This window comes from Haliotis rufescens, unplaced genomic scaffold (assembly GCF_023055435.1).
Source record: "Haliotis rufescens isolate VD_foot unplaced genomic scaffold, xgHalRufe1.0.p SCAF_1, whole genome shotgun sequence".
Classification (NCBI taxonomy): Eukaryota; Metazoa; Mollusca; class Gastropoda; order Lepetellida; family Haliotidae; genus Haliotis; species Haliotis rufescens.
This window is the reverse complement of record NW_025963779.1, coordinates 87,070,303-87,096,791: the sequence shown is the minus strand read 5'-3', so window position 1 is coordinate 87,096,791 and position 26,489 is coordinate 87,070,303. Positions and strand designations below refer to the sequence as shown.

The 26,489-nt window shown below is 43.1% G+C and overlaps 1 protein-coding gene across 1 annotated transcript; it reads right to left on the bottom strand.

Annotated features, from left to right (window-relative positions):
* Positions 1-453: 453 nt before the first annotated feature.
* LOC124147081 lies at positions 454-26,489 on the bottom strand. Its single transcript, XM_046517694.2, has 5 exons — positions 26,317-26,489; positions 4,337-4,463; positions 4,072-4,217; positions 3,286-3,421; positions 454-1,622 (listed from the first exon to the last, which is right to left on the bottom strand). Exons 1-5 carry the CDS (start codon positions 26,360-26,362, stop codon positions 1,385-1,387), a joined length of 693 nt encoding a protein of 230 aa, XP_046373650.1. The 5' UTR covers positions 26,363-26,489; the 3' UTR covers positions 454-1,384.

Sequence of the window (26,489 nt, the reverse complement as noted above, 5' to 3'; positions counted from 1 at the left end):
TCACATGTATTGATACGTTCAACACCTACGTACGTAGCGCAAATGAAACAAGTATAGGTAGCACTGTATGGTTGCACAAGTAGAGCGCCATGCAATAAAGTTAATATGTAGCTCATTGAAATAAAGTCGACGTATGGTCGGCGAGAGCCATGAAATAAAATCGACATGTGGTCCGCGAGCGCCAGGCAATTAAGTCGACGAATGGTCGGCGAGCGCCATGCAATAAAGTCAGGGTATTGCGAAGTGAGGTTTCACAAAACCGGCGTATGCGGTGAGCTCTTGTCACGACTTAAGTATAAGACATTGTATAAGTATATGACATACAAGTATAATTGAGTGAGTGAGTTGGGTTTAACGCCGCTTTTAACAGTATTCCAGTTATATCGCGGCGTGTCAGCTTGATGTGGGAGGAAAGCCCGTGGTGATGCAGGTCTCAGACGTTTATCACTTCTGTGAAACCCACGAGCACGGGTATGGTGCTGACAAACCTAGAAACATAATCGGGGCGAACCGGGATTCGAACCCACAATCATAGGTTTCTGGCGTGCCCAAGGGACGCAACTCTGCACAGCGAATCGCTCATACAAGTATATCACAGATTATGGGGTTCATTGGCGCGGAACTAAACCTCTGTAAAATGTCTTTTTGTATGAAACGCGAACAATTGAAAATAAGTCTAGTTCACAATATATCCAAGTTATAACCAGTTCACGCATCCAACATGTACCACTTGTCCATAACAATAAACATCCAAATACATGTACACAATAAAAAACATGACATCAATATCATTCTGCTTGTGACGCAAACGTTAGCATTGTGACCATTACCTAAATGAAAATCATAATTTCCATTTGAATAAATTTAGTATTCTTTGCTTGGCATCCGGTTGATTTAGGGGGAACAAATTGTTGTTGCTTACCTAGAATAAAAACCCTCAATGAAATATCTGCAAAACAATGTGAACAATACTCTATGTCGAAACTGCCACTGAATATATATACTACTCAACATTTGCTAAGGACAAACAGTGACCTTTAGTAAAAGGTGTCTTTGACCTGTGAAGATCCATGGTCTTCAGCAACCCATGTTTGCTATAAAAGGCGACTATGCTTGTGGTAAAAGGCAACTAACGGGGTCGGGTGGTCAGGCTCGCTGACTTGGTTGATGCCTGTCATCAATCCCAATTGCGTGGATCGATGTTCATGATGTTAATTACTGGATTGTCTGGTCAAGACGCGATAATTTACAGACCGCCGTCATATAGCTGGAATATTGCTGAGATCGGCGTTAAACAAGCAAATAAACAAAACAAAAGGTGTCTTTAGCAAATGCTGAGTAGTATGGTTAACATTAGGGCGCCATCTGTAGATGTCTAATCGATCTAAAGCAACTTGGCTGCGGAAATGACAGCGATGATGGAGACGATGCTGTAACGGACGATGGAGGTGCCGCCAATGACGCTGGTCTCATACTCGGTGATGGCAGCCTGTCTCCTTACCGTGTCAAGCTTACAGTAGGGATATTTGACCCCTTCAAACACACGGCCGTAGATGACGCCCACGGGGCTACAGTCGTCCTGGAAGGGGTCGGTGAAGCAGCCGGTGAAGGAGTCGAAGAACCTGAGGGGACAACAAACGATATTTGTTTACTTGTTAATCTCGACCCGTGAAGATCCGGGTAGAATGGGCACTAAAAGGCGTCTATGTTTGTCGTAAGAGGCGACTAACGGGATCGGGGGGTCAGGCTCCTGACTTGATTGATGCATGTCATCGTATCTCAATTGCGTGGATCGATGCTCATCTCAATCACGGGATTGTCCAGACTCGATTATTTCCAGACCGCCATCATATAGCTGGAATACCGCTGCGTGCGGCGTTAAACAAGAAACAATCTTGTTGATCCCGTGTCGCTATATTCGTGTCAGATTACGTGCGTTTTACCAGAGGCGTGGACTATCACAAGCATCAGTGTTAAACCAAATGAAATACGACAGTGCATGTGACCACAGCCACATCTGGGATGTATGGTTGAGTCGGTGAATCTGGTTTTGTCCTGCTCAAAACCAATACAATGGGGGCTGACATCAAGAATGGGCTTGGCACATTGTATCCTTGGAGAGAATCGAACCGTGTTCCAGGCATACCAAGCTACCAAGTAGTTAAAACCCTCACACTGTTGCTGTTAGTGAGGCTAAAAGAATAATAGTCTTGGTTCTCAGCCACCGCCCGCATCATCCTAAAGTCCGCCGCATGATTCGTTTTTATTTCCATTTAAAAAAATAAAAAAATCCCCAATACTTAAAAACAATGCGTTCCAATATACCACACAGTTACTTCCCTTTACAATGTTGATGGCACACAAATGTTTATTTGTTACATACTAGTTTGAACAAGCAAAAAAACAAAACGAAAAACCGCCCGCACTATATTTTCAAACGTCATTGCCCGAGAACCAATTCTTATACTTTTAAAGCCTAATTGCAAAGCATAACGTGTACATAACTTCATTCTGAATATCATTATGTCAGTATCGAAACTAAGGACACTTAAATGGGAGTAGGTATTGCTGTTGAATGGTGACCCAAGTTCGCCAACCTATCCCAGGGATACCATGGAACCAGGCCCCATATAACTGACGGTTCAGGCACACAATAAACCACTGATTACAACATGGTTGTAACGATCTCATTGTGGTAGTGCCCCGTCGAGATTCTGTGTTAGAATAGGACCTCGAGCTGGTCGTAAGCGGCGATCAAATGGATCGGGTAGTCAGGCCCTGTCACTTGCTTCATTGCCTGCCATCGTACCCGATCGCTTGGACCGATGCTCACAATATCGATCACTAAATTGTCTGGTCCAGACTAGATTATTTACAGGCTGCCGTCAAATAGCTGAAATATTGCTAAGTGCAGCGTTAAACAAGAAACAAACAAATCATAGCAGTAGAAGTAGCAATACTATATTCATAACTGTATATATCAGAGCTCCGGAGTCCTTTTTGAGAGGCATTTAGAACTAAGTACTAAGTAAGGATAAGATATATTGATGAACAACTTCTTTATCTGATATCTAATCTACTGTATAAACACTGCCCCCTACATGTATATTTACAAATCAACCATACTCTGTACTTCACTTGCTTGATAACGGTGTTAGAACCTACACCGAAATGTGGCTCCTAATTGTAATAAGGAAGTTGTTCATCCATATATCTTATCATTACTCTGTCGTGCGCTCAATAGGACAACATATGCAAATAAAACTAGAGTGCAGCTAGACTTACTTGCAGACCATGTCCAGTCCAGACTTGATGTCAGTTGGTTCTCCAGCGTTGGTGATGGCAGCGACAGCGTTCTGTAGGCAGTCAAAGAAACTGGACTCCCCAAAGGCAGAGAAACAAGCTGCCTTCTCCACCAGAACTAGATCAAGAATGGTGAAAATGAGGCTCTGATATAACGCAACGGATACGATGTTGTAACTCACCTAAATATTGCAACCTTTAGAATCTCCTCAATGCAAAGAGTGGACGTTTTTGAATGCTATATACCCCACACAAAGGGCATGCTGATCATTAAGTTCTGCTTCACTATCACACTATGTAAGGCCAATTTTTTTTTGTTTCTTTGTTTGTTGATCACCGCACTCAGCAATATCCCAGCTATGTGGCGGCGGTCTGTACATAATCGAGTCTGGACCAGACAATCCAGTGATTGACATCATGAGCATCCATCTACGCAATACGATGACATGTATCAACCAAGTCAGCGAGCCTGACCATCCGATCCCGTATATCGCCTGCTACAAACATGGGTTGGTGTAGACCAATATTAACACTGGTCTTCACGGGTAGCCAAGGCTTAATATACCATATACCTTAGGTTAATGACAGATATTATTGCACAGGCCAGAGAGGTAATTCATCAGAGATGTTATTGCACCCGTAGGGGAGGTAATTCACAAGAGATGTTATCGCACATGTAGGGGAGGTAACTCGCCAGAGATGCTATTGTACATGTAGGGGAGGTAACTCATCAGAGATGCTATTGTACATGTAGGGGAGGTAACTCACCAGAGATGTTATTGCACATGTACAATAGGCCTGCCCTGGTGTCGGGGATGCTGACCAACAGATTCATCAGCTTCATCTCTTTCTGATTGTCGACACAGTCCTGCATGTGTCCTTCCATGCAGTCCACGATGTTGTTCATGTTGTCTCTGAAAGAAGGTATGCTTATAGTTATGCAAGATATTGAAGTCCATACATGTTTCACGTTTTACTTCAGAAGACAGGAATCTACGAGAGGTCGTGTGGGGGACAGGGTAAACCGACCTACCGGCAGAACGTTTGGATGGAGGCCTCATCCTTAGGGGTTAAACTTGGGTTGAAGAGCTCGGACTTGAAGAGGCACTGCTGAATCTTACCGCTGGAAGTGGAATCACAGATGGCGGAGACAGAAGATCCTATAAACAAAGCACCAACAAGGGTTAAGGGGACATTCAGGACTGTGACCACATGGTGACCACATGGTGACCACATGATGTTTGTTTGTTTCTTGTTTAACGCCGCTCTCAGCAATATTCCAGCTATATGACGACGGTTTGTAAATAATCGAGTCTAGACCAGACACTCCAGTGATTTACATAATAAGCATCGATCTACGCAATTGGGATACGATCAACCAAGTCAGCGAGCCATTCGTGACCAACTCGTGTTAATCCGGGACAAGCCGAATAGTGATTCGTGAACCTCTCGTGGCCATTTTTGCGACTGGGTTCCATCTAAGCGCAAACGGGCATAGATAAAAAAATTGTCAACTTGTTGTGTAATGATTCACGATTATTTCACCCATATATTATATATATTCCAGATGCTATTGAAAACAAATCGGGACTTACAGTATTATACAGTGTGATTGAAGACACTTTACTCTGTCTTGGGTATATTTTTAAATGCAAGACATATGTAAAATCAAAAGTTATTCCCGAGGGATTCTTTTGACCGTACCCTCAAAGTCATATGCGCATTTTGATTGTTTTGTCGTTTTTTCGCACATAACATTCATCGATAGGGGCACGAGTCTTCTTGTAGGTTACAGAAAGGGGGGGGGGGGGAGAGAGAGAGAGAGAGTGGTGACGAATGTCAGACAAGCATGGTCAACTGTTATGGCAAGCATTGGTTTTTTGTCTGAATACCTCTTCTAACCCTGATCTTCACAGGTCGACCACATGACCACATGGTGACCAGCGATGGTTTTGTGTGATTAACGAGTAACCCCGCTTTGAGCAGTATTTCCCATGTCACGGCATGACGTGTGTACTTTTATGTGAGATGGCAGTCTTGAGAGGTGTAGGTTGTACACAACTTTCAGTTCGGTGAACTCACTCCAACGGGTTTTCTGGTGATAAACCAAACATCGTAGTGGAAGTGATATCTGTGTGAGCACACCCCGACCTGTTATAATGTTCACCACAAACGTGATGATCTACTGGCGGAAATGAGCCTGTTTGCACCACCTCACTGCCAACGGAACCACCATGAAGTATCCCGCTGAATACCGCCGTTTTTAGCTGCAGATAGATACATTTTGTGGCCCTGGCACAATGGTCAGTATATGTTTTGCTTCATTGTGTGTTCTGAAATAGATTTCATCATGTTTGATAAGCGCTTTTCTCATATCCAACACAATTCTTCTGGGTTATCGGCAGCCATTGTTATATGCATCGATGCGTAGCCTGTCGATAAATTGATGTTTTCATACGCAAGTTTTTTGCGTTAAAAGGCATGTTAATTTTCAGGTATCGAATGGAGTAAGGTGTTTTTAACCCTATTTGGCTCTATGCATTCTTCAGTGTTGTGGTAAAATTGGAACCATCGTGATAGCAGAAGGTCAAAACGATTGTCAATGCAATGTTATTCCACTAAATGGGGATTAAGGTGGGCAATAGTCTGGACAAGATTTAAGCGGGAGACATGACGATGAACGTAGGCAAATTAGACAATAAATCGTTGACCTGTAAGGAAAATGGATCCTTCACGACAATAAGGAGAATACAACATGGGCTAATGTTTTATAATAATCATTAAATACGTCAGAAGAAATCAATCCCATTGTGTAGATGTGTCATGGGAATATCTGACTTCACTACACAACAGAGAAGCAAAACTGAAGACGCTATAACGGTTAGTCAAACATGAACAGTGTTTGATAGCTTGCTTTGTAAATACTGTCCATAAAAACGTCATTGCTTCAGCCCCAGAAGAGTTTCTGGGTCACAATGCCCAAGCAACCTATGTTTGTCGACTATATGGATTAGGCGATCGTACAGCAACTCTGGACAAGGTTTCTGCGAGAGACAATGAACATCATAGCAACATCAGTTAAAATATATTGATCTGCAAGCAAACGGACCCTTCACGACAATCACAAGACTACTACGGGGACCCTTCACCACAATCCCGAGACTACACGTCCAATACCATATGGCAAACATTAAATACGTCAGGAAAATATCAATTCCGCATGATGGTTGTATCCTCGGAATGTTTTACGTCTTTACTCTACAACAGAGCAGCTATTTGAAGATTCCATCACTCGCTACTCCGTAACTACACATGAAATATTCATGTATCACTTCGGGCTTTCCTCCCACATTAAGCTTACACGCCGCGATATAACTGGAATACTGTTAAAAGCGGTGTTAAAAACAACTCACTCACTCACTCATTACAACGTACGACTAACAGGATCGGGTGGTCAGGCTCGCTGATTGGTTGCGTAGATCGATGTGCATGATGTCATTCATCGGATTGTCTGGTCCAGACTCGCCGTAATGTAGCTGGAATATTGCTGAGGGCGGCGTTAAACAACAAGGAAACAAATACATTACAGCGCACCCGACGTGGGTATTCAAACTCTCAGATTCTTAACAATGCCAAAGTAACGAATATTTGAAAAATTGTATTCAATATCAAAGAGGCAAGCCTGGTAACGCTAAATGACGACCTTTTCACAAACATCCCACTGCCTGAGGTTCGAATTCGAAGACTTTATAGATCGGTTTGTCAGGCTCGGTGACTTGGTTGATTGTGCGTCATAGTACCCAAATGGCGTGAGACGTTGCTCACAATATCAATCACTGGTTTGTCTAGACTATTATTTATAACTATCCGTCATATAGTTGAAATTGTGTGAGCACGGTGTTAGACACGAAACGAACAACCATATAGAGATGAAGTGTTAAATGACCCCTACAAGTATGGACTCTGCAAAGAGGGCCTCCGACTTGAAGCCACGAGGATGACCATAGCTGTGGTTGTCGTGGCAGTCACGGACGCCTACACGAGTAAGTGAAACTTAGACAATCAGACTGCAATGCATGAGAGCTCTAAATATAAACATATTTTTTGCATAAACTGGACTGTAATTTGGTAGGTTTTATTGGTCGTGAGCCCTAATTCCTTTTGCTCTTTCTCAAGTCTGCGGTATAGAAAGGAGTCGAAGCAGAAACGGGCAGTTCGCCATGTGATCTGATTTCATGGCCTCATTATTTCAGGCAGAATCTATAAAGTATAGTGAGTGAGTGAGTGAGTGAGTGTGGTTTTACGTCGCTTTTTAGCAATATTCCAGCAATATCACGGCGGGGGACACCAGAAATAGGCTTCACACATTGTACCATTGTCGGGAATCGAACCCGGGTCTTCGGCGTGACGAGCGAACGCTTTAACCACTAGGCTACCCGACTGCCCCCTATAAAGTATAGAGTTGTGAGATGAACTCCCCTTAGGGCTACCACTATAGTAAATCAACGTCACAGTGTAGATGTTACGGCCATCGAAGGGGACACGGGTATCGACAGCTGCCGCATACAAATCACTTCTCAGGTCGAGATGTATTTCAGTCTGAGACGGGGACGGATCTGACAGTTGTGGGAAAAGACAAGCGTCTACAAGTGTTTGTGTTCCCCACTCTCCTGTTTGTTTCTCTCACTCACGTGTTGGTACATGCTTCCCTATGTGACAGAGGATGCCCTCGCATATAAACAGCCGGACACCAAGTGATGTAGCGGGACAACATGGTATCGAATGAGGTCGGTGTAACACAACACACTGTGTAACGCCGACTACGTAAGGCCTTCTGTACAGGTTCACTGAGCTTATTTAGGAGTCGTACATACTAACGCAATAATGCCTCACTTGTGGATCTACGCCCAACAGGTTCCACATTGTCTAGACATCGGTATTTCATACAGCTCTCGCGGAAAAATACACAACCCACAAGGCGTCCCTGCACTAATCACGGTTACTACAGTATACAACCCACAAGGCGCCCCTGCACTAAACACAGTTACTACAGTATACAACCCACAAGGCGCCCCTGCACTAAACACAGTTACTACAGTATACAACCCACAAGGCGCCCCTGCACTAAACACAGTTACTACAGTATACAACCCACAAGGCGTCCCTGCACTAAACACAGTTACTACAGTATACAACCCACAAGGCGTCCCTGCACTAAACACAGTTACTACAGTATACAACCCACAAGGCGCCCCTGCACTAAACACAGTTACTACAGTATACAACCCACAAGGCGTCCCTGCACTAAACACAGTTACTACAGCATACAACCCACAAGGCGTCCCTGCACTAAACACAGTTACTACAGCATACAACCCACAAGGCGTCCCTGCACTAAACACAGTTACTACAGTATACAACCCACAAGGCGTCCCTGCACTAAACACAGTTACTACAGTATACAACCCACAAGGCGTCCCTGCACTAAACACAGTTGCTACAGTATACAACCCACAAGGAGCCCCTGCACTAAACACAGTTACTACAGTATACAACCCACAAGGCGTCCCTGCACTAAACACAGTTACTACAGTATACAACCCACAAGGCGTCCCTGCACTAAACACAGTTACTACAGTATACAACCCACAAGGCGTCCCTGCACTAAACACAGTTACTACAGTATACAACCCACAAGGCGTCCCTGCACTAAACACAGTTACTACAGCATACAACCCACAAGGCGTCCCTGCACTAAACACAGTTACTACAGCATACAACCCACAAGGCGTCCCTGCACTAAACACAGTTACTACAGTATACAACCCACAAAGCGCCCCTGCACTAAACACAGTTACTGCATTAACCTACAAGGCGCCCCTGCACTAAACACAGTTGCTACAGTATACAACCCACAAGGAGCCCCTGCACTAAACACAGTTACTACAGTATACAACCCACAAGGCGTCCCTGCACTAAACACAGTTACTACAGTATACAACCCACAAGGCGTCCCTGCACTAAACACAGTTACTACAGTATACAACCCACAAGGCGTCCCTGCACTAAACACAGTTACTACAGCATACAACCCACAAGGCGTCCCTGCACTAAACACAGTTACTACAGCATACAACCCACAAGGCGTCCCTGCACTAAACACAGTTACTACAGTATACAACCCACAAAGCGCCCCTGCACTAAACACAGTTACTGCATTAACCTACAAGGCGCCCCTGCACTAAACACAGTTGCTACAGTATACAACCCACAAGGAGCCCCTGCACTAAACACAGTTACTACAGTATACAACCCACAAGGCGTCCCTGCACTAAACACAGTTACTACAGTATACAACCCACAAGGCGTCCCTGCACTAAACACAGTTACTACAGCATACAACCCACAAGGCGTCCCTGCACTAAACACAGTTACTACAGCATACAACCCACAAGGCGTCCCTGCACTAAACACAGTTACTACAGCATACAACCCACAAGGCGTCCCTGCACTAAACACAGTTACTACAGCATACAACCCACAAGGAGCCCCTGCACTAAACACAGTTACTACAGTATACAACCCACAAGGCGTCCCTGCACTAAACACAGTTTCTACAGCATACAACCTACAAGGCGTCCCTGCACTAAACACAGTTACTACAGTATACAACCCACAAGGCGCCCCTGCACTAAACACAGTTACTGCATTAACCTACAAGGCGCCCCTGCACTAAACACAGTTACTACAGTATACAACCCACAAGGAGCCCCTGCACTAAACACAGTTACTACAGTATACAACCCACAAGGCGCCCCTGCACTAAACACAGTTACTACAGTATACAACCCACAAGGCGTCCCTGCACTAAACACAGTTACTACAGTATAAAACCCACAAGGCGCCCCTGCACTAAACACAGTTACTACAGTTTACAACCCACAAGGCATCCCTGCACTAAACACAGTTACTTCAGCATACAACCCACAAGGCGCCCCTGCACTAAACAGTTACTACAGTATACAACCCGAAAGGCGCCCCTGCACTAAACACAGTTACTACAGTATACAACCCACAAGGCGTCCCTGCACTAAACACAGTTACTACAGTATAAAACCCACAAGGCGCCCCTGCACTAAACACAGTTACTACAGTTTACAACCCACAAGGCGTCCCTGCACTAAACACAGTTACTTCAGCATACAACCCACAAGGCGCCCCTGCACTAAACACAGTTACTACAGTATACAACCCACAAGGCGTCCCTGCACTAAACACAGTTACTACAGTATACAACCCACAAGGCGTCCCTGCACTAAACACAGTTACTACAGTGTACAACCCACAAGGCGTCCCTGCACTAAACACAGTTACTACAGTATACAACCCACAAGGCGCCCCTGCACTAAACACAGTTACTACAGTATACAACCAACAAGGCGCCCCTGCACTAAACACAGTTACTACAGTATACAACCCGCAAGGCGCCCCTGCACTAAACACAGTTACTACAGTATACAACCCACAAGGCGCCCCTGCACTAAACACAGTTACTACAGTATACAACCCGCAAGGCGCCCCTGCACTAAACACAGTTACTACAGTATACAACCCACAAGGCGTCCCTGCACTAAACACAGTCACTACAGTATACAACCCACAAGGCGCCCCTGCACTAAACACAGTTACTACAGTATACAACCCACAAGGCGCCCCTGCACTAAACACAGTTACTACAGTATACAACCCGCAAGGCGCCCCTGCACTAAACACAGTTACTACAGCATACAACCCACAAGGCGCCCCTGCACTAAACACAGTTACTACAGTATACAACCCACAAGGCGCCCCTGCACTAAACACAGTTACTACAGTATACAACCCACAAGGCGCCCCTGCACTAAACACAGTTACTACAGTATACAACCCACAAGGCGTCCCTGCACTAAACACAGTTACTACAGTATACAACCCACAAGGCGTCCCTGCACTAAACACAGTTACTACAGTATACAACCCACAAGGCGCCCCTGCACTAAACACAGTTACTACAGTATACAACCCACAAGGCGTCCCTGCACTAAACACAGTTACTACAGCATACAACCCACAAGGCGTCCCTGCACTAAACACAGTTACTACAGCATACAACCCACAAGGCGTCCCTGCACTAAACACAGTTACTACAGTATACAACCCACAAGGCGTCCCTGCACTAAACACAGTTACTACAGTATACAACCCACAAGGCGTCCCTGCACTAAACACAGTTGCTACAGTATACAACCCACAAGGAGCCCCTGCACTAAACACAGTTACTACAGTATACAACCCACAAGGCGTCCCTGCACTAAACACAGTTACTACAGTATACAACCCACAAGGCGTCCCTGCACTAAACACAGTTACTACAGTATACAACCCACAAGGCGTCCCTGCACTAAACACAGTTACTACAGTATACAACCCACAAGGCGTCCCTGCACTAAACACAGTTACTACAGCATACAACCCACAAGGCGTCCCTGCACTAAACACAGTTACTACAGCATACAACCCACAAGGCGTCCCTGCACTAAACACAGTTACTACAGTATACAACCCACAAAGCGCCCCTGCACTAAACACAGTTACTGCATTAACCTACAAGGCGCCCCTGCACTAAACACAGTTGCTACAGTATACAACCCACAAGGAGCCCCTGCACTAAACACAGTTACTACAGTATACAACCCACAAGGCGTCCCTGCACTAAACACAGTTACTACAGTATACAACCCACAAGGCGTCCCTGCACTAAACACAGTTACTACAGTATACAACCCACAAGGCGTCCCTGCACTAAACACAGTTACTACAGCATACAACCCACAAGGCGTCCCTGCACTAAACACAGTTACTACAGCATACAACCCACAAGGCGTCCCTGCACTAAACACAGTTACTACAGTATACAACCCACAAAGCGCCCCTGCACTAAACACAGTTACTGCATTAACCTACAAGGCGCCCCTGCACTAAACACAGTTGCTACAGTATACAACCCACAAGGAGCCCCTGCACTAAACACAGTTACTACAGTATACAACCCACAAGGCGTCCCTGCACTAAACACAGTTACTACAGTATACAACCCACAAGGCGTCCCTGCACTAAACACAGTTACTACAGCATACAACCCACAAGGCGTCCCTGCATTAAACACAGTTACTACAGCATACAACCCACAAGGCGTCCCTGCACTAAACACAGTTACTACAGCATACAACCCACAAGGCGTCCCTGCACTAAACACAGTTACTACAGCATACAACCCACAAGGAGCCCCTGCACTAAACACAGTTACTACAGTATACAACCCACAAGGCGTCCCTGCACTAAACACAGTTTCTACAGCATACAACCTACAAGGCGTCCCTGCACTAAACACAGTTACTACAGTATACAACCCACAAGGCGCCCCTGCACTAAACACAGTTACTGCATTAACCTACAAGGCGCCCCTGCACTAAACACAGTTACTACAGTATACAACCCACAAGGAGCCCCTGCACTAAACACAGTTACTACAGTATACAACCCACAAGGCGCCCCTGCACTAAACACAGTTACTACAGTATACAACCCACAAGGCGTCCCTGCACTAAACACAGTTACTACAGTATAAAACCCACAAGGCGCCCCTGCACTAAACACAGTTACTACAGTTTACAACCCACAAGGCATCCCTGCACTAAACACAGTTACTTCAGCATACAACCCACAAGGCGCCCCTGCACTAAACAGTTACTACAGTATACAACCCGAAAGGCGCCCCTGCACTAAACACAGTTACTACAGTATACAACCCACAAGGCGTCCCTGCACTAAACACAGTTACTACAGTATAAAACCCACAAGGCGCCCCTGCACTAAACACAGTTACTACAGTTTACAACCCACAAGGCGTCCCTGCACTAAACACAGTTACTTCAGCATACAACCCACAAGGCGCCCCTGCACTAAACACAGTTACTACAGTATACAACCCACAAGGCGTCCCTGCACTAAACACAGTTACTACAGTATACAACCCACAAGGCGTCCCTGCACTAAACACAGTTACTACAGTGTACAACCCACAAGGCGTCCCTGCACTAAACACAGTTACTACAGTATACAACCCACAAGGCGCCCCTGCACTAAACACAGTTACTACAGTATACAACCAACAAGGCGCCCCTGCACTAAACACAGTTACTACAGTATACAACCCGCAAGGCGCCCCTGCACTAAACACAGTTACTACAGTATACAACCCACAAGGCGCCCCTGCACTAAACACAGTTACTACAGTATACAACCCGCAAGGCGCCCCTGCACTAAACACAGTTACTACAGCATACAACCCACAAGGCGTCCCTGCACTAAACACAGTCACTACAGTATACAACCCACAAGGCGCCCCTGCACTAAACACAGTTACTACAGTATACAACCCACAAGGCGCCCCTGCACTAAACACAGTTACTACAGTATACAACCCGCAAGGCGCCCCTGCACTAAACACAGTTACTACAGCATACAACCCACAAGGCGCCCCTGCACTAAACACAGTTACTACAGTATACAACCCACAAGGCGCCCCTGCACTAAACACAGTTACTACAGTATACAACCCACAAGGCGTCCCTGCACTAAACACAGTTACTACAGTATACAACCCACAAGGCGTCCCTGCACTCAACACAGTTACTACAGTATACAACCCACAAGGCGCCCCTGCACTAAACACAGTTACTACAGTATACAACCCACAAGGCGTCCCTGCACTAAACACAATTACTGCAGTATACAACCCACAAGGCGTCCCTGCACTAAACACAGTTACTACAATATACAACCCACAAGGCGCCCCTGCACTAAACACAGTTACTACAGTATACAACCCACAAGGCGTCCCTGCACTAAACACAGTTACTACAGTATACAACCCACAAGGCGCCCCTGCACTAAACACAGTTACTACAGTATACAACCCACAAGGCGTCCCTGCACTCAACCCAGTTACTACAGCATACAACCTACAAGGCGCCCCTGCACTAAACACAGTTACTACAGCATACAACCTACAAGGCGTCCCTGCACTAAACACAGTTACTAGAGTATACAACCCACAAGGCGCCACTGCACTAAACACAGTTACTGCATTAACTTACAAGGCGCCACTGCACTAAACACAGTTACTGCATTAACCTACAAGGCGCCCCTGCACTAAACACAGTTGCTACAGTATACAACCCACAAGGAGCCCCTGCACTAAACACAGTTACTACAGTATACAACCCACAAGGCGTCCCTGCACTAAACACAGTTACTACAGTATACAACCCACAAGGCGTCCCTGCACTAAACACAGTTACTACAGTATACAACCCACAAGGCGTCCCTGCACTAAACACAGTTACTACAGTATACAACCCACAAGGCGTCCCTGCACTAAACACAGTTACTACAGTATACAACCCTCAAGGCGCCCCTGCACTAAACACAGTTACTACAGCATACAACCTACAAGGCGTCCCTGCACTAAACACAGTTACTACAGCATACAACCCACAAGGCGTCCCTGCACTAAACACAGTTACTACAGCATACAACCCACAAGGCGCCCCTGCACTAAACACAGTTACTACAGTATACAACCCACAAGGCGTCCCTGCACTAAACACAGTTACTACAGCATACAACCCACAAGGCGTCCCTGCACTAAACACAGTTACTACAGCATACAACCTTACAAGGCGTCCCTGCACTAAACACAGTTACTAAAGCATACAACCTACAAGGCGTCCCTGCACTAAACACAGTTACTACAGTATACAACCCACAAGGCGCCCCTGCACTAAACACAGTTACTGCATTAACCTACAAGGCGCCCCTGCACTAAACACAGTTACTACAGTATACAACCCACAAGGCGTCCCTGCACTAAACACAGTTACTACAGTATACAACCCACAAGGCGTCCCTGCACTAAACACAGTTACTACAGTATACAACCCACAAGGCGCCCCTGCACTAAACATAGTTACAACAGTATAAAACCCACAAGGCGCCCCTGCACTAAACACAGTTACTACAGCATACAACCCACAAGGCGCCCCTGCACTAAACACAGTTACTACAGTATACAACCCACAAGGCGCCCCTGCACTAAACACAGTTACTACAGCATACAACCTACATGGCGCCCCTGCACTAAACACATTTACTACAGTATACAACCCACAAGGCGTCCCTGCACTAAACACAGTTACTACAGTATACAACCCACAAGGCGTCCCTGCACTAAACACAGTTACTACAGTATACAACCCACAAGGCGCCCCTGCACTAAACACAGTTACTACAGTATACAACCCACAAGGCGTCCCTGCACTAAACACAGTTACTACAGTATACAACCCACAAGGCGCCCCTGCACTTAACACAGTTACTACAGTATACAACCCACAAGGCGTCCCTGCACTAAACACAGTTACTACAGTATACAACCCACAAGGAGTCCCTGCACTAAACACAGTTACTACAGTATACAACCCACAAGGCGTCCCTGCACTAAACACAGTTACTACAGCATACAACCCACAAGGAGTCCCTGCACCAAACACAGTAACTACAGTATACAACCCACAAGGCGCCCCTGCACTAAACACAGTTACTACAGTATACAACCCACAAGGCGCCCCTGCACTCAACACAGTTACTACAGCATACAACCTACAAGGCGTCCCTGCACTAAACAGTTACTACAGTATACAACCCACAAGGCGCCCCTGCACTAAACACAGTTACTACAGTATACAATCTACAAGGCGTCCCTGCACTAAACACAGTTACTACAGTATACATCCCACAAGGCGCCCCTGCACTAAACACAGTTAATACAGCATACAACCCACAAGGGGCCCCTGCACTAAACACAGTTACTGCATTAACCTACCTTCAAAATAAAGTAGGCGAGGTGAAACGTCGCGTTGAAGAATATTGCACTTATACAGCTTTGTTTGTTTATTTATTTGTTGTCTAACGCCGCACTCAGCAATCTTCCAGCTATTTCGAAGGGGGTCTGTAAACAATCCCATCTGCACCAGATAATCCAGTGACTGATACCATGAGCATCGACCTACGGTATTGGGATACGATGACATGCATCAACAAAGTCAGCGAGCCTGGCTATCTGTGACACCAATAATTTAGTGTGTTTTTCAAACAAGTAAAGTTTGGTTTTCAATAGTGTAGTACATGCATGGAATCAAGTCACAAAAACGCAACTGCTACAGAAAAGCATGCCATCCCATGCAAAAGTTGACTTTTATGCAAGCCCCATGTATTTCACTACCCAAGAATGGGTATAAAAACATGTGTGTTAACGGGATTCCATATGCATTGTTTAGCATCGTGCTGACAACCACACACACACACAAAAAAATCACCCAATTATTCAACATTACGAAATGCCACGCCTGTCCGAAAATAGGCGTCTGCGAGCCATTGATATGCTTGAAGCAGGATCGAGTCAACGTGATGATGCAAGACAAGTTAACGTCCACAGAAACACCATTTGGTGTTTATGGCAATGTTGGCAACAGACGAATGCAGTCAGAGGCCTTCCTCGGAGTGGCAGGCCACGCGTAACCAATAATCGAGAAGACAACTGGATTCGAATAACACCTACGAAATCGACAGTGACTGCAAGAAGCATCCCTGGCCTTCGACGAATATCTTCACAAACCGTACGTCGTCGCCTCAGATGTGCAGGGATTGTCGCCAGAAGATCCGCCAGATGTCCCATCTTGACAGGAAACCACCGTCAAGCACGTCTACAGTGGTGAAGACGAGTCTCGTTTTCACTTCAGCCACAGCGATGGACGGATTCGAGTGTACCGACGTCGAGGTGAACGTTACGTCAATCATTGTGTCATGGAAGAAGATCGGTTCGGGGGCGGCTGCGTATGGGGTGGGATTACAGCAAGACAGAGGACCCGTTTGATAGTGGTAGAGGGAAATCTCAATGGACAGCGCTACTGCGACGAGATCATCGGCCCTATTATTCTACCGTTTTTGCGTCGTCATGACCCGCGCATGACCTTTCAACATGGCAACGCCCGGCCTCATATTGCTCGACTTGTTCAGGATTCTCTTCAACAAAACAACGTGAATGTCACCCCCTGGCCGGCTCGGTCCCCTGATCTCTCACCAATCGAGCACATGTGGGATGAGATGGATCGGCGCCTTCAGCGTCAACCACTTGTTCCACAGACACTCCAGGAACTTCGAAACATGCTCCAGCAGATATGGACAGATGTCCCACAGGACTTTGTGCGACGCCTCGTCCATTCCATGAGACGAAGATGTGTTGCATGTATCGCAACCAGAGGTGGACACACGCCATTGACTTGAAAATTGACATTTTGGCATGTTCATGGTTGTTTTTTTATGAAATCACGAATTTTCTGAAGTCAGTTTGGCAAATTAAACCATTTGAACACTTACAGGAGTCTTTTATCTGTTGCAAACCGAAATTGTTTCAGATTTGGTTAAAAACCTAACTTTGCATTAAATCTGATTCAATGTCACAGGAATTTGTTGTTCAGTATATATAGAAAAAAAGTGAGGAAAAAAACTCTTTATATGCGAAGTACTTTCGTTAGTGCGTGTGCGTGTGCGTAGTTTCCATAAAATCTCAGGCAGGATGCATTTACGTGGGATGGTTGGTGCATGTCATAGAGCCTAATTGTGTGGATCGATGCTCTTGATATCAATCACTGACCGCCGTCATAAAGCTGGAATATTGCTGAGTGTGGCGTTAAACAACAAACAAACATTTACGTGGGAGGAAATTCATCCTTTCATATGCGAGCGTTCAGCTCCAAAGAGTTTCATCAGCTCTTACATAATGACTATAACTATCTATTCGACGTAGCAGAGAAGGATTGTTAGGAACGGCTTAAATCAAACCGGTTATAACTACCTAAGCCTAGAATCGAATTAATGTCGTATTTACATCACATCGTGATTTGTGTGTGCTGAAACTCCAGGTCACCTCAGTGCAAATCGTTACAAGATGGATGCTGCCATCGTCCCGTCTGGTACCCTGGGTATGCTGCGCTGGCACTTCACTGACCCAGACAATGACTGCACAGTGGCCGCCGCCACTTGACGAACAAACATGGCGGACACGACATGTAGAAAAACTATAGAAAAACGCTAGAACGGGTGGTTATAATTTTTCTTAGCATTTTCATGAATGCTCTTGCAATGTATACGTCACGAGAATAACGTCAATTGTTACTTTTAGTGAAGGAAAACATTATTTAATGTGTTTCAAGACTCGAAAGTGGTCGTCACATCGGTGAAATGAAAATAATGACACACACCATTTTCGACAGTGATATTTTCGTTAATATTTCGTGTCAGCTCACTGTTGTCACGAAATCGTACACATAATACATGGAATTAAAAGACCACGTTAATGGAATACCGTTAGCATCTTTATATTTAGCAAATCTGATGAAGCAAATGTCGCCAATTATGACCCGTTTTCTCCCATTGTAAAAAGGTGTTTGGAGGGGTTGTTGAACGCCCAGTATAATAACTAGAAAAAAACAAAAACACTTTTGATCCGTAATAATGGTATTTAATGATAGGGTCTGTCATTGGTTCTGACATTTGGCCTTTGGATTTTATTCACATGAAAAGCCATTTATTTGTTTTCTTATTACACAATGAAATAAATCATAAATAGATCTAATAATTTTGGAGAAATAATTGATTAATTCCAATGTCGTGTTTTTTTACAAAGTTTGTGCTTGTAAAAATGTCGGATCTGAATGGCATAATAAGGTTGGTTGGTTGGTTTGTCGCCGCACTCAGCAATATTCCAGCTATATGACGGCGGTCTGTAAAGAATCGAGTCTGGACCAGACAATCCAGTGATTAATATCATGAGCATCGATCCACGCAATTGGGATCGATGACATGCATCAACCAAGTCAGCGAGCCTGACCACCCGATCCCGTTAGTCGCCTTTTACGACAAGCATGGGTTGCTGAAGATCTATTCTATCCCGGAATCTTCACGGGTCGGCATAATAAGGAATATGTTGATTAATTTTGTACAGTGGGTTACACATTCATATGTTTTCTCTTTTTCACGGGATGACAAAAATAAAAATTTAACAGTAGTCACGGTGTGGCAATTAATCAACTGAAGACCCTTCCACGTGAGGTTGTAGAAAACTTTATTATAAATTTATAGGCAGGTTTCCAGTTAATATGGATAATCACTATACCATGAAATTCTACTATATATCATTGCCTTGTTTGAGATCCAGACACCCAAACAGTTTGTGCTGAAAGTGGCCACTGATTTTGACAAGAAAACCCAGAGGAATCTATGTGTGAAGGGACTTTCAAGGGCTGTAGTTTATCAAAGACATATTTGGTAAAGAGCAAAGCAGTTAAAATTTAATAATGTTCCCATCTGTCCATTGTCATAAACATTATATAAGCAAATAACCATAACTTTCAAGCAAATTTAACATATTTGTAATTTAAGATGATTCTACTGACCAATCTACACTAACTCCAAAGGGTTTTCAACAATCAGATATCTGAGAAAATTCCATCTAGTTTTTTTACAGCAAACTGAACCAGGGATGTGAGCAGGTTTTCCCGAAAAAAAGAGGAAAAGTCTAGGGGGGTCTGGGGGCATCCCCCCCCCCCCCCCCCCTCAGAAATTTTTAAAACATTTGATTGCATTTAAAGCAATTTCGTGCAGTTTGGACAACATTCACACCAAGAAATGTAATAAGTCAATGGCAAAAGTCAATAAGTCAAATAAACAAGATGGCAGATGCAGTAAAATTTCGAAGTTAAATCAGTAGTTTTAAAAAATCGGACATAGCTTTCGCACCCCTGGCTACCCGCCAGGTCTGGGAGCAATACTGCCATAAACTTCAACCCCCATCCCCCAGACACAAGGACAACTGTCACAAGCGTGCAATGTCTGACCCTTTCCCCATGTTGAAGCATATTGAAAAAAAACTTACCTTGTACTTACTTACCTTTTGATGAAAAAAACAAAACTCCATTGCAAACATAAGACATTAATACAACATATTTCCCCATGTTATGGGGTTTTGGACGCTGAAGAAACATTCATAGTTTTCTCGCTAATCACATGAACAACTGTAAAACATCTCATTCACTTACAGGCTAAAACACAACTTTATCTTAAAAACAAGCCATCAACTGACTCTGAGTATTTACAATTTCTGTGTGACGCCACACCCCACGTTATAGTGCAAGTATTCGTGATAGAAAACGTATGATGTCCGAATACCTATGCTGGTGAAAGCTCTGATCGAAAACAGGACAATCCGCGATGGTTGTCCGGTTTTCGATCATATTTTTCGGAGTTTTTTTCAAAAAAATTATTTAATTTTTACGCGGAAGATGATTTTTTCCGAGGACTACAGTTTTTAAAAACGGAGATTTCACATCCCTGTGAACAATCTAAACACATGCAAAGCTGATGGACATGATGTCCTGAATAAAAGCAAAAACAAAAATTAACATAATCAGATTTGGAACTTGTTAGTATGTAAACAAGCATGAAATACTCATATCCCCGGCCAATATGACATGTCCGGTTGTGTGCAATGCATTAGCTCCTGTGAACTATGTTCACTTGGCCTTTTTGTAAATGGCCTAATTGCAGCACTAACAAGTCCAACTTGTTGCAATGGAAACGTAAAAAATAAAAATTTCTTAAATTCCTAAATAGCAAAAGGCAGTTCAGTATGTGTCTGGTAAACATGCATAGTTTTGTTAGAAAGTATTGAATGGGTTTTGAGTTATGCTCCAGAAACAAACACTACCCAATAGAAACTAAGTCCAACTTGTTGCCATGGAAACGTAAAAAAATAAAAATTTATAAAACTCTTAAATAGCAAAAGGCACAAGTTCAGTATGTGTCTGGTAAACATGCAATGCTTTGTAAGAATTTATTTAACGGTTTTTTAGTTACGCTCCGGAAACGAACAGCCCCTTATAGAACCTAAGTCCAACTTGTTGCAATGGAAACGTAAAAAATAAAAATTTATAAAATTCCCAAATAGCAAAAGGCACCAGTTCAGCATCAGTCTGATAGACATGCAAAGTTTCGTAGAGAAATATTTAACGGTTTCCGGAAACGATTTCGGGATGCACACACGCACGCACGCACATACGGACGGAACCCATTTCTATATCCCCCGCCAACTTCGTTGGGGCGGGGGATAATTACAATGTAAAATTGGTCAACAAGTTCAGTACAAATTCTCCTGAATTCAAAGATTCGGTGTTGAACCAGGCATGGAAGAAGTACTGTTAAAGAGTTAGAGTGAAGCAAACAGATTCAAATGCATCATTTTTATCCACTGGCTGAATAAATGTTTGTTTGTTTATTTGTTGTGTAAGGTACACTCAGAAATTTTCCAGCTACATGAGAGCGGGGCTGATGACATATTACATGTATGTGATGTATTACTTTTGTCAGATCTACATGTATATCATGCGCTGAATGATGTCAGTGTATGCTTGGATCCTGGCTTTAAGCCCCAAAAACTATGGTACACATAGTCAAGACAGGTTCCATTGCTACCCGGTAATCACCACCCTTAATTCAACACTTCACACAAAAATATTGGAAAGTACTCCAGCTTTCATCCTCAAGTATTACATTTTCTGTGCACTTTTAATGTTATGTATTACCATCATGATCATATTGGTTTTCTTTTCCTATGCTTGAGCAATAATGTAACTTAATTTCTTTTATTCGAGTAGTTAATCTGTAGATAATATCGTACACAGATATTTCGTCTAACATAATGATTATTATCATAACTATTTTTCAATAATAATGGTATGCACACTTCATTGCGTTGTTCTGTACACGGATTCCCCAATGGCTATATTGCATCAAATAGAATACACATGCATGTGTATGCCACTGTACCAAATTAATTCAAAATTATGAGCATAATCCTCATTATAATCCCATTCAGACGCAACATTTTTACAAGCTCACACAAAGTTCAGAAACACTTGACTGAAATTAATCCAATGTTTCCAAAATTATTAGATCTATTTATGATTAATTTCATTGTGTAATAAGAAAACAAATGCCAAATAAATGGCTTTTCATGTGAATAAAATCCAAAGGCCAAATGTCAGAACCAATGACAGACACTATCATTAAATACCATTATTACGGATCAAAAGTGTTTGTTTGTTTTTCTAGTTATTATACTGGGCGTTCAATAACCCCTCCAAACACACCTTTTTACAATGGGAGAAAACGGGTCATAATTGGCGACATTTGCGTCATCAGATTTGCTAAAATAAAGATGCTAACGGTATTTCATTAACGTGGTCGTTTAATTCCATGTATTATGTGTACGATTTCGTGACAACAGTGAGCTGACACGAAATATTAACGAAAATATCATTGTTGAAAATGGGGTGTGTCATTGTTTACATTTCACCGATGCGACGACCACTTTCTAGTCTCCAAACAGCTTAAATAATGTTTTCCTTCGCTAAAAGTAACAATTGACATTATTCTCGTGACGTATACATTGCAAGAGCATTAATGGACAATGCTAAGAAAAAATTATAACCACCCGCTCTAGCATTTTTCAATTGTAAATACATTTGGTGTAACGACGTGTTTGTTCGTTAAGTGGAGGCGGGCCTTGTGCAGTCATTGCCTGGGTCAGGCTGAATCAAACAAAGGCTTCAAAGGCTAAAACGGCACCGCAGCAAAACGGCTACAATGTGTCGGGCCAAAACGGCACCTGTATTTTAAATAACGATAAGAGCGATTTGTGTAGTACTATATATGGTTTATCTGGTGTATTTGATGTATCTAAATACAGTTTGAGCTTGACATCGAGTTTAATTGAGTAAATTTAAGGTACTTAAAGGGGATCTGATCTAAAGCAATTCCCCGGGACTGGTTGTTGCCTTTGTTATTATTTTTTCCCGTGAGTATCCGGATGATATCCAAGAAATCTAGACTAGTTTGCGACTTGTGCTGCGCCATTCGTAAGCGCATTTGTCACCTTTATTGATAGTATAAGGGCGGATGCTCACATTGATCGACAAAATGAAATAGCTTTGGGAAATAATAAGGAAATGTAGGTATCTTTGTGGGTAGCATCGGTAATGGTGACGAAGTTTTGATAAGTCACTTGCTTGGTAATTGTGCGATTTTCGTGTACACTATTATGACTTGCAACACAAAGTAAATATTTCACCTGAGCATTGCTTATTTTATAGTGTTTATATTTTAACAGTCAAAATGTACAAAATTCTCACTTAGGAAATTTATTAAACGACTAAATATTCAGTTATTTTACAAACTGACTGAAAAATATGTCCATCAGTATTATGATAACAAATTCCAATACTTTTTATGTTTAATATCATCACCAAGTGACTGAAAATGTTAGGATTAAAAGTACACGTGTATATTGTTTGGCTTCTAATCCTAGCATTACTAATCTACTGTGCTGTTTATAAGCCCTTTTGGTCGTCTTAATCATTTTTAGTCATTCTCTTAAATAAATGGACACATTGTTCAGTCAATTTGTAAAACGACTGAAATATTTAGACATTTCATAAATTGCCTGAGTAAATCACATTTTACAAATTGACTGTAATATATGCATGCTTACAAAGGAAAATACGTCTTTCGCGCATCGAAGAACTTCCCAACCGAGACGTAGATGAACAAGAACAAATCTGTTCAATGCTGCAGCAAATGAAGAAAAACAAAATGCAAATATCATAATTACAACCTATCAAATTAATATGTATAATTTTAGGCAGCTTCCTTGTTCGGGGAATGTATCCGTTAATATCCACATAAAGGAACAATATCCCACACATCTGCAGCTGTACAAAGAAACTTTTTCGATGTCACGTGTCTGTATCAATCAAATATTTTAAAATATATATATCGTTTCGGGATTTTATAAACTGTGTTCGTTTCTCAACTGATCACTTAGATTGTTTCAGGTGTTTCACATTGGTGTCAAGTCTCAAATGTCAGCTGAGAAAGCCCACGTGACAACTATTTCCATAATGTCCACGGTTCTTACAAAAATCCACTGCGTTAGATGACAATGAGCAATCAATCAACCTATTATCCGTTAACCCTTTAAACAAAGTTTGTTGTTTTTACATCGGCACTTCACGACATGATTAAGTGTATTCCCTTTGCTTTAGTAAACCTACACATGTAAACACTTACTTTCTGACATATCCACTGTGCAAGATAACAGTGATAAATCAATCAACGTATTTTCTGTTGATCCTTTGATGGCTCAGTTGATTTACAAAAAAAAACACTATAGATAATTTACAAAAAAGTAAATCAACTGATCATTCATCTCTTGCTGGGCTGCCACGTGCATATCACATAACACACATTTCACCTCACTTTAACCCTGGATTTAGATTGAATAATTACCCCAGGCACAAGAAATGTCATATGGGAACCTTTATCGGGTAATGTGAGTGGTGCTGCCACTAATAAATCCATTAACTGAGCATCTATTGAATGACGACAAATACACAAGTGTAGGACCAATCAGAAAACGTGGATGACAAGGGGGCAGTAACCGTATTATCCACACAATCCGAAATCCGAAAATGTTTTCACTGCAGGGATACTTTTTTATTAATAAACTATAACCATCAGGGGTATTTCCAAATGACGACATCCGATGAGCTTCCGCCGTTCTTTTTGTCTGTTTAGGCTGTAGAAATTAATCAACATGCGCCCTTTGCCGAAATCTTCATAGATCACGGGTAACCAACAAGTGTTAAAAAATGCGTAAGAGTTGTCTTAACAGACGGTAGCCCAGTCTCTTGTCACTCTGTTGCGTTGGCGAGCAAATCGACTCACGGCAGCTAATGAGCCAGCCCCAGCGGCCAGTGTCTAGACAGCCGTGAAAGCAGCCAGAGATTAGTGCTCCTTTAAAACTTCAAAGCGTATAATGTTTTCACCATAAGTTAGCTGCGCCTCCTAATTAGAGTCGGCGAGTAAATTGGAATAGGGGGGCTAATTTCTAAGGTAAACCTGTTTTAACATTTCACAATTATTTGTGTTGGTAAGAGACGATGTGGGTGTGATTTCATTTATGTTACTGCAAAGCATGTTATGTTTTCACAATAAGTTGAGTATAGGCTAAGTTGGAATATAGTTGGAGGTGCCGTTTTAGCTATAACCCGTTTCATAGACATGCAGTGAATTCAGAGAACGTCTCCATCTCAAGGTCGGCCTTAGGCGCCAAGTTAGAGCGGAATCCACGACGGCTCTTGTCCTGCCCATGACGTATACCCCCTGCATTCCAGGGGTCACGGTCCTTTGCACACACTGATCAAGAATGCGACACAGATTGTGAACTTTTGCAATATACGACATGACGGTCTGTCTTTGCGTAATGGAATGCTGTGAATTTTTATGTGATAATTATAAACTACACGTACAAAATATCATATTTGGAAGAAAACATTAGAGAATGCAAAATGTTCTCTTTTATACAACATTCATAAATTAGTTATGATATAGCCTCTAGGGCAACACATGAATGTTATACAGTCTGTCACGAACTAACTGCAGCCGACATATTTAGTTATTTTTCTAGGCACCTGCCAACAGGGTCATCCATGGCTTCAGATTACCAGGTAGGGCTGCTAGTCGGCCGACCGCTCCATGGCCTGGTTAGTGATAGTAACCCATATAATTATGAAACGATAATATAAAACTCAAACATTATTTGACTAGAATGTTTTTCGGGCATACGCGTGCACGTTTCAGAGTTATAAGGGTTGTTCCCCACAAGTAAAGGTCCCGGCGTGAAGGCTGAACAAACTACAGGTAAACTACCTGTTGAGAACGCTACGGTCTACATACCTCCAAACAGCACAGAAGCCAAAACTGCTACAATATATCCGTTCATTCTGGACAATTCAAATGTCGATCTGTTTCACGAGTGAAAGTTCCCCACGTGCTCGTCTGCAGCAAATAACTTGGGTGTCGATCAGCCGCGGGTTACTTTAAAGTTGCATGCCGGGAAGATGTCGCCA